This window comes from Cebus imitator, unplaced genomic scaffold (assembly GCF_001604975.1).
Source record: "Cebus imitator isolate Cc_AM_T3 unplaced genomic scaffold, Cebus_imitator-1.0 Scaffold256, whole genome shotgun sequence".
Lineage (NCBI taxonomy): Eukaryota > Metazoa > Chordata > Mammalia > Primates > Cebidae > Cebus > Cebus imitator.
This window is the reverse complement of record NW_016107571.1, coordinates 336,369-355,467: the sequence shown is the minus strand read 5'-3', so window position 1 is coordinate 355,467 and position 19,099 is coordinate 336,369. Positions and strand designations below refer to the sequence as shown.

General features: G+C 43.1%; 1 protein-coding gene across 1 annotated transcript in view; it reads left to right on the top strand.

Moving 5' to 3' along the window:
• Positions 1–17,459, top strand: part of AKNAD1 (AKNA domain containing 1) — a 38,380-nt gene extending 20,921 nt beyond the window's left edge. The window contains exons 9-15 of the mRNA XM_017499213.2: positions 1,574–1,665; positions 4,770–4,864; positions 8,132–8,254; positions 8,345–8,452; positions 11,530–11,611; positions 14,672–14,801; positions 15,540–17,459. Of these exons, the coding sequence (XP_017354702.1) occupies positions 1,574–1,665; positions 4,770–4,864; positions 8,132–8,254; positions 8,345–8,452; positions 11,530–11,611; positions 14,672–14,801; positions 15,540–15,671 (762 nt within the window). The 3' untranslated portion in view covers positions 15,672–17,459. The remainder of the gene's footprint in view (positions 1–1,573; positions 1,666–4,769; positions 4,865–8,131; positions 8,255–8,344; positions 8,453–11,529; positions 11,612–14,671; positions 14,802–15,539) is intronic.
• The last annotated feature ends 1,640 nt before the right edge of the window (positions 17,460–19,099 follow it).

The following is a 19,099-nucleotide window of genomic DNA, read 5'->3' as shown; positions in this document are numbered from 1 at the left end:
ATGGGTAAAAGTTCAAATCCCAGCCCTGCCACTTACTCATGATGAGACCTTGCCAAGCTGCTTAAATCCTCTGAGCCTCAGATTACTCACCATTAAAATGGAGACAACATGCCAGGATGGTGGGACGCATTAAAGAGACCATAAGAGAAGCACCTGGCACATCATGAAAAACTAACAAATGGTAACAGGAAAACACTGAAACCCTCCAAGAAAATTAATGGACAAAGGACATAAACTAAAAAATCACAAGCAGGAAATACAACCAGTGAATCAGCATATGGGAAGAGACTTATCTCCTTTAGTCACAGAGGAAATGCAAATTAATACAAGGTGACACCCCTCCCCCCTTCAATTAACAGAAACATTTTCAGGTGATAATTCCTGATGCAGAGGAAGATGTGGTCAAACTGAGCCGTCTGCATTGTTGGTGGCTGTGAAATCTGCAGTTTTGTGGAAAGCAATTTGGCAATACAGATCATCACACAAACATGTTCGCAATCTTTGGCCCAAACATTTCCTCAGGAAGTAATTTAAGATGTGGAAAAAGCTATGTATACAGTGATGCTTCTGCCTAATAATGGAAAAAAAGTACATTTATTTTTTGCTTACATAAAGACCTTATTGTAGTAAAAAATACACAGTGGGTGGTGTCAGCCCCAAAAATACACAGTGGGTGGTGTCAGCCCTCACAGGTCAGTGGAGTAATTGTTTTGTGTTTAAAAGGGACATATAACCAATCATTCAGGCCTTCAGACAGTCCCTAAACCCTGTTTTAATTCGTAGTTGAATATATTTCTTTTTTTTTTTTTTTTTTGAGATGGAGTTTCGCTTTTGTTGCCCAGTCTGGAGTGCAATGGTGAGATTTCGGCTCACTGCAACCTCCACCTCCTGGGTTCAAGAGATTCTCTTGTCTCAGCCTCCCGAGTAGCTGGGATTACAGGCATGCGCCACCATGCCCGGCTAATTTTGTATTTTTAGTAGAGATGGGGTTTCTCCATGTTGGTCAGGCTGGTCTCGAACCCCTGACATCAAGTGATCCTTCCGCCTCGGCCTCCCAAAGTGCTGGGATTACAGGTGTGAGCCACGGCGCCAGGCCAGTTGAATGTTTCTTTAGAAAGGCTTTTAGAGCTCTACTAGCCAGTGGTCAGATTAGTAATCTAAAAATTATGTTCCTCAATCTGTTCATTCTCGGGTGAAGCTTGGAGTAATGTGAAACTAAAGGAAAGATAAAAAGGGGACACTATTCTGTCAACTGTACACCAGATTTTAAAATCTGTTTAGAGGAAAGAGGTAAGCCAGGGTAGAAACTTTCATTCTTCAGCCCAGGCCATTAGAGGCGCAGGCCCGACTGAGTGAGACATCAGAACTATATGGGTGGGCTCTTTCTTCTTTTCCTCCTGTCCCCCCTGGGGCTCTGTTTCCCCGTCTGGAGGAGAGGCTTGGTGAGTCTCTCTCTCGGCCAGAGGTGGCACGTTCAGCCGGGCCTGAGCTGCTTGCTGGGCTGTGCGCGCGCAGCTGCGGCGTGAGTCATATCCTCCATCACTCCTCCATCTGTGTGTGCTTTGTGGTGCAGGAGGACCCCAAGGGCACTTCGGGAAGGCGGGAATGTGCAGAGACGACGGCATCCAGTCCGAGCTGTACCTTCTGCCGCAGGCTCCTTGAATGGTGAGAGCTTCTTGTGGCTACATTCCCAGGATGGGTGGGAGTCAGTCCTGGCATAGTAACTCCCGTGAGAGTGGGTGGCAACTAACCGAGGCCACTGGCTGAGTTAGAGTCACAGATCTCAGGCCTGGGCACAGATCCCAGCCTCCCTCACGCCCCACAGATCCTCTAGCAGTGGTTCTCAACTGGGGAGAACTTCAAAATCAGCATGGGAGATTTTAAAATCGTGCACATGCCTCCACCCCACCTACCCTCTCAGCATCGCCAGCGGTGGGGCTCTGCTAGGAATATTGCTTTTAAATCTCCCCAGGTGATTCAGATAAGTCCCTTGGTTAACAATCATGGTTACAGCCCACGGAGGGGAGTCCTGGAGGCGTTGTTTGGACATTGCCCACATGGGGGATTCTTATCCTCTATAACAAACAGCTCCTACCATCCCTACTCTCTCCTTAAGATGAGCAAAAGTATTCTCTGTTGGGTTTCACCTGAGCCCCCCAGTCCCAGGAACAAGCCTCATCCATCTTCTCAGGACTGACTTCTTCCTATTCCTAAGCAAGAAATCTTCCAGAGCTAACAAGCTGTAAATCATGTAAAATCCTCAGGAGAAATCCTTTGTTTTTGAAACACCCATCGGTGCAACTATTAATCTGTGTCGCTTCAGTGTCATTTATTTGAAGCTTCTTTCAGGTAGCGAGAGATGCTACTTACAAGCTCACCATGGACTCCGGCCAAAGCTTGGCTCATTGACCTTTGGAAGGTTGAGTCAGGGAGGCAGCAGGTGTTTAGAAACCCCTGTTATATGTACGTAATGGACTCTAATAGAAGCAGGTGGCAGGGTCCGAAAGACGGAGGCTTCCTGTTAGAAAGCATTCCATCACGGGAATGGGCACCTGCCTTAAGTGTTCTACTGAGTGTCCACACCTGAAAAAAGAAACTGCATGAAGCTTGTGCTAAAAATGTCATGTGTCATCTTGTGCGGGTCATGAAACCACTATGTCAGTCATCAGCTTTGAGCTCCCCTTTAATCCAAGAGGCACTCATGAAGCTTACTCACAGAGTCATCCCAGGCCTACTATTTTTATTTATTGAATTAAAGTCTAATTTTGGATTTTTAAAGGTTTTACAAAGTATAATGAAAGCATTTTGACATTTAAAAACATTTTTATTAAGCATTCAAGGTACTAAATCTCTCTCTTTGAAACTCCTGGTCTACACCCTACAGAAGTACATAAGTACCAAGTCAGGGACCAATGTTCCAGACTAAATAAATATACTTTTTTTTATGATCGACAAGACGGAAAGACAAGCACAACCAAGTGAAAATCAGATCTCACAGTGAATCCACTGCTGGGGGGGATCAGGAGATACACATGACTTATGAATTAAAATCTTGGCAAACTACACAATCCCTGAGGAATTACTGATTGAAGGGAGGGCTATATACTCTTTCTGTTAGAAGATTAAATCTCTTTGATGGGACTTTGCCTTTATGAAGCTTGCTGATGTAAATACTGTTTTCAGGATATTTGTAAGTTGTTTATATATAAGTGGATAAGTTATATATGTGTAAAACGTAAAATATGCTTATCCCTTTATGTTATTTCTAATGCAAAACTTTGGATTTAAGGGTGTACTTAGCTACTTGTGTAACAAAAAACTGTCTTCTCCAGTGGAATTATGTTTGGCCAGAAGATTTCGGTGCACAAAGGAGTTTAACAGTAGAAAAAGTCCTGTGTTGGACTGCACGCACTTGAGTGAGATCCAAGTTTCCCACTTTGGAGAGCAGATGTTCAAATGCCCCAGAGGAGGAGGGTGGAGACAGAAAATGAGGTGTGAGAAAATATGTGACTCAGGAGGACAGCATGTTTTTCCAAGAGGAGGGAAAGGGCCCGGCTTCTCAGCCCCAGCCTCACGAACCCCCAGCCCCATCCCTTCTCCACCAACAGCAGGCCAGGGCACAGCGCTGTGAGCCTGTGTTTGCCCAGTAATAACTTGGGCTCAAACCCTAGCCCTGGACAATCTGCCTCATTCATGCCAGGATGTCTTGGGCATGGTGCCTTCCACACTAAGAATGAACAACTTTCCCTGGGGGCTATTACTGTATCCCAGGAGTTGAGCAAGACCTTTGTTCAGAGCTGTTATTAATTCGAATTCCTTTGGAGGAGTTGGGATTTCTGAGGAGGAGGGAGGAAACTAGGTGGGCCACAGGAAGGCTCCTGAAGAATGTTCATTGCAGCTGCTTCCTTCTGATGCCCCCTGGTGGCCACATGCAACTAAAATCATCTCCATATGCTCTCAGCCTTTAGTGCCAGACACCCGACAAAGCCCACTTTGCTGGAGTTGTATATAATCAGCTTCAGCTTGTACTTCGAGGGCCAAAGCTACATGATCCATTACTGACATATTGCATAGCTTCTTCCCTTGGTAGGAACTCTGTTTTTTTTTTTTTTTTTAAGATGAGTTTCGCTCTTATCCTTAATAACAAACAGCCTGTTACCCAGGCTGGAGGGCAATGGCACAATCTTGGCTCACCACAACCTCCGCCTCCTGGGTTCAAGTGATTCTCTTACCTCAGCCTCCTAAGTAGCTGGGATCACAGGCAGGTGCCACATGCCTGGCTAATATTGTATTTTTAGTAGAGAAGAGGTTTCTCCCTGTTTGTCAGGCTGGTCTTGAACTCCTGACCTCAAGTGATCTGCCTGCCTTGGCCTCCCAAAGTGCTGGGATTACAGGCATGAGCCACCACACCCAGCCTGGAGTGGATTTTGAGGCATTTGAGGAAAACTCCAAATGTTATAATTCCATACTTCAAATGTGTTTTGTATATGTGTATATGATGATTAGATATTAACCTCTGAAGAACAAAACATTTATTTTTCATGTCTTGTATACATTTTCTTATCAGGCCAAATTGTGCCAAGGTGCCATTTCTTGTAGAAAAGCTCTCAGGCAGGCAGAGGAGAGCTCTGTGTGGAGGATGACACGCCCCTCCCATGCTCTTCCAGGCTCTGATATAACAAAATTTAACTTTTTAGCTTTACCAAAACTTTCCCTATCTCTATTAGAAATGCACTAAAAGTTTACAGTATCTAATACACCTTTTTTAGGAAGCAAAAAGTGGAGAAAAAAGGCCACAGAAGGATCAACTGTGGAAGATTTTCAATTGTCCATGAAAAGTCACTGCACTCAGATTTGACTCCCAGTAAGTTGATGGGCTTGGGCTGGGTGCTCAGTGTTCAGGGTCCCTCCCCATGGGGTCTGCTCACGGCAGGTACTTGCTTGCCATCTGCCACTCCAAGAGCATTTCCTTACCACTAGGATGTTGCATGTTGTATTATTTGCAAAATGTAAAGAATTAATAGGTGGGGCATGGGGGCTCACACCTGTAATTCCAGCACTCTGGGAGGCTGAGGTGGGTGGATTACTTGAGCTCAGCAGTGCAAGACCAGCCTGGCTGACATGGTGACACTCCCATCTGTATAAAAATATGCAAAAATTAGCCAGGTGTGGTGGCTCTCGCCTGTAGTCCCAGCTGCTTGGGAGGCTAAGATGGGAAGACTGCTTGAGCTCAGGAGGTCAAGGCTGCAGTGAGCCATGATCATGCCACTGCACTCCAGCCTGGGTGACAGAGTAGGAACTTGTCTCAAAAAAAAAAGAATAACTCAATAAGATGTGCTTAAGTAGAGTGAAGCATGAACACCTGTTTCTAGCTGAAAATGCAGGGCTCTGTGGACTCGCTTACAAGGTGTCTTTCAGTCTGTCCATCCTCATCCTTCCCACATGACCCAGAACTGTACCTGGTAAGGTTACTGGCAATGTGAGTGTTGCTCTTGCCTTGGATATATGCATTTCATAGATGCAAAGAAAGCTGGAGCTGGGAGGTGCCCCAGAGAGCACCAGTGCATGCAGTTCATTGGTTTTTCTTCATAAGATCCTTTCTTCGAAGACAGTTTAAGGAGAGAAACTATCTTAAAATGATGCCACTCTTCTCACTGAAATTTTTTGGAAATAGTTATTTTCATTAAAACATGCTGTTTTGTTAATATGAAATGGATTTATTATTTTTAAAATGCTATAATAAATAAAATTGTCTTTTAAATGTCTCGTTGTAAAAAAAAAGCGCTTTGGAACTGCTCATTTAGTTTTGGGTAATCTAAATGATTCTGCACAAGCAAAAAATGACTTGTAATCTATAAATCAGTAGCTCTCTACCAATCCATCTGCAGTGGACTGAATGTTGAATGATAACTGTTCTCCAATGGGGGGGCGGATTTGACCTCAGATATATAAAATGGTATATATTAGCATTTTATGGTAGATAAAAACCACGGAAACAAAGGCTCTTTAAGGGTTGTCAATTTTAAGACTGTAAAAGGGGCCGGGCGCGGTGACTCAAGCCTGTAATCCCAGCACTTTGGGAGGCCGAGGCGGGTGGATCACGAGGTCAAGAGATCGAGACCATCCTGGTCAACATGGTGAAACCCAGTCTCTACTAAAACTACAAAAAATTAGCTGGGCATGGTGGTGCATGCCTGTAATCCCAGCTACTCAGGAGGCTGAGGCAGTAGAATTGCCTGAACCCAGAAGCCGGAGGTTGCGGTGAGCCGAGATCGCGCCATTGCACTCCAGCCTGGGTAACAAGAAAAAAAAGAAAAAAAAAAGACTGTAAAAAGGTTCTAGAATCGACAGTTTGAAAACTGTTGCCAGTGTATGAAACATAACTCTCACAACATCCCTGCAATTCAGGAATGATTAGCTTTATTTTATAGATAAGAAACTGGAGGCTCAGAGAAATTAAGTGACTTGGCAGGCCCAAAGAGTGAGTGTATTAGTTATCTATTGCTGTGTAGCAAAGTATCCCAGAACTTAAGGCTGAAAACAACAAACACTTATCATCTTACAGTTTCTGCGGGTCAGAAATTGGGAGCACTTTAGCTGAGGGGTTCAGGCTCAGGGTCTCTCGTGAGGCTTGGTCAAGATGTCAGCCAGGGATGCAGTCATCTGAAGGCTTGACTGGGGCTGGAAGATGTGTGGTCTCACTTCCCTGACATTTGGGTCTCTCCAGCAGGCTGCCTGAGTGTCATCAGGACATGGCAGCCTGCTTCCCCCAGAGCAAGTGAACCAAGAGAGAAATAGTGAGATGGACTCTTTGGTGTCTTTCATGGCCTAGCTTTGGAAGTTATATGCCATCGCTGCTGCTTTATTCTATTTGTTATAAGTGAGTCACGAAACCTAGCCCATACTCAAAGAGAGAGAAATTAGGCAGCACCTTTTAAAGAGAGTGTCAGTTGGGTGTGGTGGCTTATGTCTGTAATCCCAGCACTTTGGGAGGCTGAAGCAGGACTGCTTGAGATCAGGAGTTCCAGACCAGGTTGGACAACATAGGGACCTAATATCTAAAAACAAAAACAAAACAAAACAAAAAACCCCAGAAGGTCGAGGCTTGTGATTGAGCCACTGTACTTCAGCTTGGGCAACAGAGTGAGACCTTGGCTCAAAAATAAACAAATAAAAATAGAATGTTAAAGAATTTGTGAATATATTTTCGACCATCACAACTAATAGATAGCAGAGCCTGGCTTCAACTTTGGGCCTTCAAACTCATTCCATTTGCTAATATGAAATGGATTTATTATTATACAATGAAGTTATTGTCTATTGTATAGTATGTTAAAAGTCAAGATGTCAGCCAGGGATGACTTCATTTGACTTCACTTTAACAAGCTTTAAAAGATAAAGTTAAAGATGAGTGTAACCATGAGTTCAGTAAGGCAAGAAGCGTTGGAAGAGGCTTTGTTGCTGTGGCGTCTGTCCTGCAGCGAGATGTTGCTTGGCCATCCAGGGCGGACGTGCTCACTGCCTGGCCCCAGGCTTTCACACTCTGGCCTTACCTAGAGTGCTCCTCTGTCCACAGCCTGCCAGACAGGTTCTAGACCTGTACCAGATACACATGCTATCTGCTACTAGCCTCTCTGCGGCTAAGAGAGCAAAGTTATGATTCAGGTTCCCTTATAGGCTTATGAATGTCACATAGAAGAATACCGTCTATCCAGTTGCCTGGATAACAAAATATAAGCTCTTGGCCACAGCATGATCTGAGAGAAAGAATGTGGATGTATCAGGGCAACTATGGAAAAACAAATACAAATGCAAGATTGTCTGATAGTCCAGTGGGCCAAATTGTCGCTGATCGGTTCATGTAGCAGACCTTTACTAAGCCTAAATATGTATGCTACATCTTGAGATTTTCATACAAGAAATGTTAATTATCAAAACATTTCTCAGTTGTCAGAAGGGAATCCCAAATGTTACCTCAGGCTGGCAACTCCCCTTGGTGACACAGCCGGGACGTTAAGCACTTTGGTGCTGAATGCATACCCTGCACTGTTAGAGCTCCACTCTCCACACTGTATTATATGACTGTAATCAAGAAGCTTATACTTCTTTCATGCAACTTGGGCTTTTTCAGATTCTGATACAGGACACAGCTTCTGTTCTGATTCTGGCACTGAAATGCAGAGTAACAAATGTCAGGACTGTGGCAGCAGGATTCCTACCTCCCGAAGAGGCTGCAGGAAAGAACCACCTAGAGGTAAGACTCACCTGGGGCCTCAGATAGGTGAGAAGGGAGACAGCCACTGTTCCCAGGCAATGAACTGTATTTTTAATTTTTTCTTTCCAGAATTTCATTATAGATATAACGCTCTAGGACAGAATTACTCAAATCATAGCAAAAGAGGTGCCTTTGTCCAGCCCCATTCTTTAGATGAAAGTAAGAACTCTTCTCCCTGTAAGTACATTTCCTGCATGATCCCATCCATATCAACAACCTAATGTCCCAGGTATAGAACACCCACATGACATTGGCCACTGCTTCCATCTGGGAAGCCCTGGCCTCTCCATTCTGCTGCCCAGGTCTCATGCACTCGCCTGACAAGTCCAAATCCAGCCCTACACCTGGAAGGCAAGAGGCTGAGCTTGGGCTGGAAAATACGAAATCGCAGTGACCAAGGACTTTGAAAGTTATTAAGTGCTATACCAGTGCAAGTTGGTAACAACCCATAAATGTCTGCTGAACAAATAAATGACTTACTGGATAATCACCGCTATTATTGTTACTATTCAGAGGTGGCTAATGCTTTAGATATATCCCTCCTAAGAGTCAGAATGTAGAGAAATAGACGATTTTTATACTCCATAGACATCATGTTGCTAAATTCCAATGCAAAAATTTGCTGTCTTTGAAAAAAAATTAAAATCCCACAAACATGTATTTAAAAAGATGAATGACATGGCTGCTCCTTCCCAAGCTCCTTCCCATGTCTGCTCACACCCAAGTAAGGAAAGTTCAAAGCAATATGGGTTAAGTTCTAAAAGCAGGGCAAAGTGTACCAAGGGAACAGGAAAGAGGGAAGGAAATACTCCTAGGTTTTTTGTTTTGTTTCGTTTTTTTTTGAAATGGAGTTTTGCTCTTGTTGCCCAGGAGTAAAATGGCACGATCTCGGCTCACTGCAACCTCTGCCTCCTGGGTTCAAGCGATTCTCCTGCCTCAGCCTCCTGAGTTGCTGGGGTTACAGGCATGCACTACCATGCCTGGCTAATATTTTTTTGTATCTTTAGTAGAGACAGGGTGTCTCCATGTTGGTCAGGCTGGTCTTGAACTCCTGACCTCAGGTGATCTGCCCACCTCAGTCTCCCAAAGTGCTGGGATTACAGGCGTGTGCCACTGCGCCCGGCCGATACTCCTTGTTTTACTGCTGAACAACAGCTATACCTGGTTCTCTGATAGGCGCCACATCCTTTGCCCTCATACCTTCAGAGCTCTTCTCTCCTTCTCCGGGAAAGGGCACCAGGGAGACTGTTTCTTATCTTTCATGATAGCCAGTGCCCAAGACTTAGGAATGTCATTTACCTGATTGACCTGAGGTGTGTCTCCCCTCCCCACCTCCAGCTGCCAAATCCTCCAACTGCATGTATTCTCTTGAAGTGACAGTTACTAAGACTGCAGAAGCCACAGGGCAGACTTCTTGGCTATCTCCTTGGTCTTGCAGTCTACAGCCTGTGACACTTGTCATGCCAGTGTACGAACGAGGACTGCTACGGAGTCATCCTCAATGTGATCTGGAACTCCATTAGCTGACTAAGCGGGTAGAAGTTACAGGGAGGCAGCTTTTCCTCCAGGGTACAAAGACCCTTACAGCACCTGGAGCTGACAGAAAATGGAGTAGGCTGTGGCAGGAGGTTGTGAGCCCATCCGTGGACTGGTAGGCAAGGTACTTTGTCCGGGTGTTGTAGATGTGTACACTGGACTAGAACTGGACCAGGTGACACTGTGGTCCTTTCTAACTCTGAGTTTCCAAGAAAATCCAAAATTACATTTGGAGACCACCAAAGAATCAAGATTGAGCTCATCAGTGCCTCTTCGTCATGCCCCAAGTCTTGGTGGTCACATGACTGAATCTGGGTTTCTGGTTTCTGCCCTGCCTTGCGTTTCTGAGGGACAATCTCTCCCAGTTTCCCTTGTCCAATGGGACCCTCCTGAGGGTGAGGGTAGTCTGGCTACTTGACACCAATGAATAAGACAGGAGACCTGGAGGGAGAACGAGGGAAGACAGAAGAGAAGCAGAAAAAGAGGGAAAGGGAGGGGAAGAAGGGAGTCTCGGTGATAGAGAAGGCAGATTTGTTGGCCGCTGACTCACCTCTTTTCTTTTCCCCGGCTTTCTTCTTGTCTTCCATAGTGACTTTTCCACATTTTTCTTCTTCTCTGTTTAGTCTCTATTTTCTGGAATTGTAACATAATCATTAGTTTCTACTCCTAGAATCTTAACTCCTAAAATTGAAGAGGATTTCAGGAATCCATTTGGTCCAACCTCTTGGAAGATATTATCCCTCCATTTATCAGATGCGGTAATTAAAGCCAGAGAAGTCAGACATCATGCACAGGTCATATAGCAAGCACCCAGGGAACCCAAACTCCTGGTTTCTGTCTGCTAATAAAACTCTCCTTATTATTATTATTATTATTTTGAGACAGTCTTCACTCAGGCTAGAGTGCAGAGGCACTATCTCAGCTCACTGCAACCTCTACCTCCCAAGTTCAAATGATTCTCATGCCTCAGCCTCCCAAGTAGCTGGGATTACAGGCATCCACCATCACGCCTGGCTAATTTTGGTATTTTTTAGCAGAGATGGGGTTTCACCATGTTAACAAGGCTGGTCTTGAACTCCTGACCTCAGGTGATCTGCCCACCTTGGCCTCCCAAAGTGCTGTACTTAAAAGTGTGAGCCACTGCACTCAGCCTAAAACTCCTTTTAAAATTGAATTTCCTTTCCTAAGTTCAGAATACTTCATAGAAATTTCTTTTTAAAAATTTTTATTTTTAGGGACAGGGTCTAACTCTTGTCACCCAAGCTGGAGTGCAGTGATATGATCATAGCTCAATGCTTCCATGAACTTCTGGGCTCTAGCGAACCTCCTGCCTCAGCCTCCTGAGTAGCTGAAAAACTTTAGGTACATGCCGCCGTGCCCAGCTAATTTAACAAAAAATTTGTAGTTAGTATGGAAGGGGTTTATGAATTTTTTTTTTTTTTTTTGGTAGGGACAGGGTCTTACAATGTTGCCAAGACTGGTCTTGAACTCCTGGCCTCAAACAATCCTCCCGCCTCAGCCTCCCAAAGCACTGGGATTACAGGCATGAGCTACCATACCCAGCAAAACTTCTTTGTTGTCTATGTTTCCCAGTTTTCAGATTTATTAAAATTTTATTAAGTATTTCATTCATATAAAAAGTTCAAGAAATGATACATATGTACCATTTGGGGCTCATTTTTGATACTCTGAATTTAATCATAGCTAACATTTTTCAGCTTTTTTAAAACAAAAACGGATCTGTTCTCAGAGAGTGAATTCAAAATCCTTTAAAGGTGAACATGAGTCTACACCAGGAAAGTAAGTATTATTTCATTATTACTAACAAAACATCTCTCATTGGTTGGGTACATAAAGTGTACTTGATAGTGCATTAACTGCCTACCCCAAGGTAACCTAGATGATTATTAGTAGAGCCAGGATTCAAACCTAAACCTATCTAACACTTCAATCCTTCGTTTATTCAACAAATGTTTGAGTAAATGTTTGTTTATTCAATAAACCAAGTCATTGTGCTAGGTACTGAGGACACAGGACAAAGCCAGCCACGGTCCCTGCTGTCACAGAGCTTACTGTTTTGGCAGAGAAGCCACATAGTCTTTGTAAGTGCCAAGAAAGGGATGCACAAAGTCCTACTGATCTAATTTGGTAGTTAAGGGAAGCTGTGCTTCAAAGGATAAGTATGAATGAGCTAGCAAGGGGATCTGGGGGCAGTGAAGAACATTCCAGTCTCAGAAAGCTTCCTGGTGTGAGGAGGCGCTTGGCAAGTTGAGGAATGGTGTGGCTGGAACCCACAAGAGGGAGTGGCAGTGGAGCAAGATGAGGCTGATGAACGAAGGCTGATGGAATTGCCAGGGCCAGACTGTACAGGGGCTTGTCAGTTCCAGGAATTATTTCAGAATCTTAGGAGCAAGGGGAAGCCAATTAGGGTGGTTATTTTTTTTTGTTGTTAATTTGTTTTTATTTTGAGAGACAGGGTCTCCCTTTGTCACCCAGGCTGGAGTGCTGTGGTGATCATATCTTGCTGCAGCCTTGAACTCCTGGGCTCAAGGCATCCTCCCACCTCACCTCCTGAGTAGCTAGGACTATCGGTGCAAATTAAAAAAAAAAAATTGTAGAGACAGAGTCTTGCTGTGTTGTCCAGGCTAGTCTTGGACTGATCTCAAGTGATCCTCCCACCTTGGTCACCCAAAGCACTGGGATTACAGGTGTCTGGCTCCCCCAGTGAAGTTTAAAAAAAGTTTTTTGAGGCAGGGTCTTGCTCTGTTGCCCTGGCTAGAGTGCAATCTTGGCTTACTGCAGACTTGACCTCCTAGGCTCAAGTGATCTTCCTACCTCAGTTTCTTGAGTAGCCGGGAGTAGAGGCATGTGATACCACAGCCAGCTACTTTTTTTTTTTTTTTTTTTTTGGTAGGGATGGGGTCCTACTATGTTTCCCAGGCTGATCTTAAACTCCTACTCTCAAGCGATCCTCCTACCTCAGTCACCCAAAGCACTGGGATTATAAGCATGAGCCACTGTGGCAGGCCCTCCCCTCCACAATTAAGTTTTTTAATCAGAGAATTTAAAAAGTTTTTTAGTGTTTTAAAGGATCAGTCTAGCTACTGAGGGAGTGGAAATGAATTAGAGGAGTTAAGATTGGAGGACAAAGGCCAAATAAGAGGCTAGTGCAATAATTCAGGTGAGAATGCTGCAGCTTGGCTAAGGGTGGAGATGGAAAGAGAAAGTCTGTATATTCATTTAAGAGCTATTTAAAAGACAGAACCAATAGTGCAGCAGAGTGGCTAACAGTTCAGGCTCTGACTGAGAGCCACTCAGTCTGAACCTGCTACCCTCTATCATAGTCTAGCCCAGTATTTTAAGAATGTTTAAGAATTTAAGAATGTGGCCTTTGGAGACTTCTTGTTTTTTTGTTTTTTTGAGATGAAGTTTTGCTCTTTTGCCCAGGTTAGAGTGAAATGGCAAGATCTTGGCTCACTGCAACCTCTGCCTCCCGGGTTCAAGTGATTCTCCTGCCTCAGCCTCCCAAGTAGCTGTGATTATAGGGACTGGCCACCACACCCAGCTAATTTTTGTATTTTTAGTAGAGATGGGCTTTTGCCATGTTGGCCAGGCTGGTCTCCAACTCTTGACCTCAGGTGATCACCTTCCTTGGCCTCCCAAAGTGCTAGGGTTACAGGTGTGAGCCACCGCACCAGGCCAACTTTTTGGGCTTGTCTTGGTTCTGTGTCCTTGGGGAGTTTCCTTGACATCTCTGTGCCTCCATTTCCCCAAATGTGAAATGGGAATCATAATAGTGCCAAACTCATTGAGGACTGAGTCCATACATACAAAGCACTTAGAATGGTACCCAGCTCATAATAAGTACTCAGCAAGTGATGGCTGTTACTATATTGTTGTCAGTGGAGACGGATGGGATATGGGGAGAGAGAGGAGTCTGCACCACTCTGCCATCCCCTACCCAGAGTATTTCATTAGTTGCGGGCCCCTGATGCTGGACTACTATTGCCTGGAGGATCAATCCAATGTGTTAAAATAACTTGCAGAGCTGAATGATGTTCATATGGCAGGGGAGAGGGAAGAAGGGATGTTTTCTGAAGATGATATTGCTCACAAGTGTTTTAGGTACCAAAGAAGTAATGCTTAACAGTGGAAACCTGAAGCTAGGGGAAGATGTGAGGGTGGCTCTACGACAGCCCGTTCTCATGGCATCCTTCAGGGCCACTGCTCATGCTGGAGAAAAGCATAACTTCAGGCAGTGCCCTTCACAGACTATGCAAATAACCCCCCAGAGCCATGCTCTGCACGACCTGAACAGCTCAGTGGCCCTGCACCCCTAATTCACCTAGAGCAGACTTCAGCCTATCCCTAAGAGACAGAACCCATCGAAGTGTTGCAGGCAAGTGCAGCCTGTTTACTTCAAAAGAAGCGGCTTTTATTTTTTGACTGCTTCTGCCTCGTTGGGGTGAAAGCTCACTGGTGCCAGAATGAACTCAACCCAAGGTACCTGTAATTGGTAGTTTTGTGTATTTGTTTTATAAAAACGCAACGTAGAAAGTTGGCCCCAAAAGAATAAAAACAGAATAAAAAATGTCTTTGGAGTCTTGCCTCTTCCTGTACCAGAGGAAAAGCAGATAAATTCTGGGAGGAAAAACTCATGGTCATGGCAACAACCTTTTTCTGAAGCTCAGCTGTGGTCAGCCACTTGGGAGCATGAGAGCTACGAAGGCAGCGGGTGCACAAACCCACCCACACCCAAACCACACACATAGAGCTATTACCGACCACGGAGCTGACGTGAACAAGTGTGTGGTAGAGGGTAGTGCTTTACACAAGTATCAATGTGTTTTTGTCTTCCAGAAAAAATCTTCACACTTTCAGGACCTACAGCTCAGACCTTGCCACACCCTCACCCCATTTATACTCCTGCAGGATTTCTGGAAGCAAATCCTTAGATGACTTTGATAGCACTGAAGAAACAAAATCTAAGGTGAGGACTTAGAAAATAATTCAAGAATCCTTGCAGCTCTTAAGTTTGATCTTGATGACCGAAGAACTGACAGCTCTTAAGTTATTACAGTATCAGAGCTTCAGAAAATGCTCTGCCTAAAGACATGTACTCAGTACTAAGCTAAAGACATACAGCCTCAGCAGCTGCATGGTCTGTATTATTCCTAAATTGGTTCCAAGGGTAATTTCCTGGAGAAAGTGATTTGTGGCTGGTGCCTCACCTACAGGATATCCCTGGCCCGGGCCTGAAGGCACTGGGTCTGTTTCAGTGACACTGTGATCAGGGCTGCCAGTGGTTTCCTATTTCAAGTCACTAACTCGAATCCCCAGGCCACTTTCAAATGTTTACACACGTATGCGCTGTATCCCTGAGTACACTCTCAGTGGTTATGGCTCCCAAATCCCCATCAATGGCCCCTAAGAGCTGTTCTTTTATTCTTTCTCTGCGGCAGGGAAAAAGCCCAGCTGGCGGCTGACCTCACCCTCTGATTCATGCCCATCAGTCACGTGCTGGTCTTTTTTTCAATCCCTTTCCCTAACAAATATATTCCATCTCAGACTGGTCTCCTAGGAAACCAACCCTCAAAAACAGAAATAGACCAAGTGGAAAATAGGAATACTCCAAAAATTCCACCTTGTAATGTTTAATGAGAGAATCCAATGAGCAGAAACAGCAGTTAGTTTACGTAATTAAAATGTGTGGACTTTTTCTCCGTAGAATTTAAACTCGGCTTTGGATCATGCCCTAAGGACAGCAACCATTTTGAAAGAAACTACAGATCAAATGATTAAAATGATTGCAGAAGACCTTGCTAAAGCACAGAGGTGGAGGAATCGGCTGAAATACTAGTTCAATGCCAGGCAAAAGAAAAAAATGCAAAGAAAACTTGATCTTCCCCCAAAATGCATTTTGCTTGCTACACAATTTAGGGAAATAACTTTCTAGAGAAAACACAAAAAGTATAAGAAATGTGTAACACAAAGTACTTACAAGGAAAAAGAAAAAAAAGAAGGGATTTCTGATTCTTAAAACCAAAAGCAGTAAACAAGTACTTATTTTTAATAAATCTAGAAAAAAAGAAAGGACTTCTGATTCTTAAAATCAAAACTAACCAACAGGTATTTATTTTAAAATAAATCTATGTTCTTCCTAACTCATAATAAAAGAAATCAAAACAAAACAATGAGTTTCCTTAATTGAAGTTTGAAGGAACCCTGTGTGAGGATGGAGGGAAACTGGTAGTCTCATAGGCTGTTGGCAGAAATGCAACCTTTTTGGGAGATTATTTGATAATATCTACCAAGTTCCACAAATTCTAAATCATGTACCTTCAGAGCAGCAATTCCACCACTAGGAATTTCCTTTATATACAAGTCATACAATGTTGCATGATATATGTAGAGGGAAGGCCACTGGAGCACTGATGGTAATAACCCCAAGGGGGAACTAATCTAAATACCTCCTGTGATGATTCATAAATGACAATACTTTGTAGCCACCAAAAAGAATGAGGTTGGATTATTTGCAAAATAGTCAGTGAAAGAAGCAAGATGCCTAAGCATATATATATGTACTTCTAACCTCATTTGCATATATTTTTAAAGAGACAGGGGTTTTACTATGTTGCCTGGGCTGGACTTGAACCCCTGGGTTCAAGCAATCCTCCTGCCTTAGCCTCCTGCGTGGCTGGGACTACAGGTAAGCACTGTGCCTGGCTCTTCATTTGTGTATTTTTTTTTCAAGGGTATACATATTTTCGGGAAAGATACCTAAAAAATCTTAAGTGAACCTCTAGTAAATGAAACTGGGAGTTTTGGGGGAGAAGGGGTTTTTACCTTATTTTCTGTACTATATGACATTCTTACAATATACTTATGTTGTAAATCAAAATTATTTGTTTAGAGATATCTTAAAATAAAAAATTTACAAAAATAATAGCCTTAGATTAATAATATTTTGGAAAAGACAATTCATTAAAACTGTATACCAGAGATTAAGTAAATTTGTAATGTTTCATGTAGACCAGAGCAGGCGTTTTATTTTTTCAGCGCAAGCTTTTGATTTGCTTCTTTAAGACTGATTTACTACCTCTTTAGTGACAGCAGAGCAGGGTTTGGCTCTTTCCCTTTCCTGAAACTTCTGATCTTAATTCACCCCAGACATTCAATGAATGGTTTCTCAACTCCCAAGTTTGGCTCAGTGGTCAGGAGGGAGCTGAATCTGTTCCCACTTTAGATTTTTGTGCCAATGTGGGCAGTTGCTATTTGTCTAGCTGGCTGAAGAGTGGGCTGTTTTTAACTTTGGGGCTTATAAATTGGTTTAGGGTACCCTGGAAGAGATAAAGCAGGGGTCAGTCTGAAAACACCTCTGACTTTATGGTCAAATTTACTTTAGGCTGTGGCACTGTAAAGAAGATAGCAAGGAACTATGGGTAGTGTTGTAAGAGAAAAAACAGAGCTTAAACTGTGCATGCTCTATTAAACAAAACTTATGGGAGGTCATTTTTTTTTTTTGGACTAAGCTCCTGCATGAGATCCCAACAGACCAGACCAAACTAGAATGGAGTCACTCATGTTAGGTGACATGTAATCAAACTGAACTTTAAAATAGGCCAGTTTTTTTTTTTTTTTTTTTTTTTACAAGAACCCAGAACATTCACAGTATCCCATTAGAAGGGGCCCCATCAACCTGAGCTGGCATAAGGAGCTCCCCTCTGCTGCAACCCATACAAAGATACCTATTGTTCCTTTTTTCTGCCTTTTCTGCCTATAAAACCTACTCCCTGCACTCAGCCTTTCTATTTCATAGATGGAATGCTGCCCAATTCATGAATTGCTAAAAAAGGCCAATTAGGTCATTGGACTCAATTTGCTGACATTTTGTTTTTTTGGCAGTTCTAAGAGGCTTCCAGCTTCATCACGTATCTCAATTTAATCACAACTTGCTAACCTGTTTTATATGCCAAGTGTCACTATCTCATCTCCAAGTTTAAAAATCACATAATCTCTGGCTTGAAGTGTTCTTGTATGATTCATTTGTTCTTAACCTTTTTTGGGCTCATCCTTTTTTGAGAATCTGGTGAAAGCTATGGAGTCTCCCTTCCCCCTGCTCTGCCCTCTCATAGAAAAAAATACATTTGTAAAAGTTCAGGGACACCCTGAAACAAATCCACGAAACCTTGGTTAGAAACATCTACCATTAATGAATATTTCTAAATCCCTCAAATTAACATTTATAGAAATTGGCAATTATAATTTTGATTTAAAAAATATGGCCCATTTCTGCTTTATCAAACCATATTCTAAATGTAATTTTCCATTTCCTTGAAGATTAGGAGTCATTGTGAGCAATCACTGCAACATGACTAATCTAATAAACAGAAAAAAAGGGCAGGTAATGCCCTTAAGGAGTTCTAGGAAGGCACTAGATTCTGATTTATAAGGATGACTTTATACTTACTGATTCTGTAGTCTTGGCCATCTCTTCCCTCATGCAATTCTTTTGTGTCAATTCTTATGACTTCTCTTCTAATTCTGTGCCAGTAATAAACCAGAAAAACAACCTTATGAAGTAAAAATAATGGCACCCCTAATACTGGGGGTCAAGGGGCTCAGCATTGCCTGACAGCAGTGGTGCTGTACACAACACTTGGGAGTCTCCAGGGTGCAGAGGCCTCTTAGTATTTACTCCAAGGTCTAGCTGTGCTCTGGCTGCTTGAAGCCGCCAGTAGGATGCAGTGGGACTGTCTGTAGAGGGCTTTTATTGTCTTTAAGAGAAAGTTCTAGCCATTCCCTTTAGTTAACTATTAGATTTTGCAAAAGAAATCTCATCTTTTTATCCTTTCTATTGTAATCTTGTTAATGAATTATATAAAATAGGCCAAATTTGTACTAAAAATGAATATGTATTTATATTTAATAGACAAAACATTGTTTTGGTAGTAAAAATTTTCCTATAGGAGGAAGACATTCCTTGCTGCTTTGATTTTAGAAGAAATCTGCTTGCATCCCAATAGGACTTAGCAAGGGTATAAAATACCAAGGGAAGAACTGAGTTATGGAGGTGCCGTATCTTACACAACAATGTGGGGTCAGGCCCTTTGGGGCTCAAATCCAAGAATTTTGAGACCTTGTAAACTCCTGTTGTGACCCTGGAGCAGTCGAGGCTAAGGGTCTAGGAACCAGATAACAGGATTAATAAAGATATCCTTACTTATTTTTTACTAATATGGTTGAAGAATGTGAATCCACTGTACTTTATAAACAAAGCACATTTCA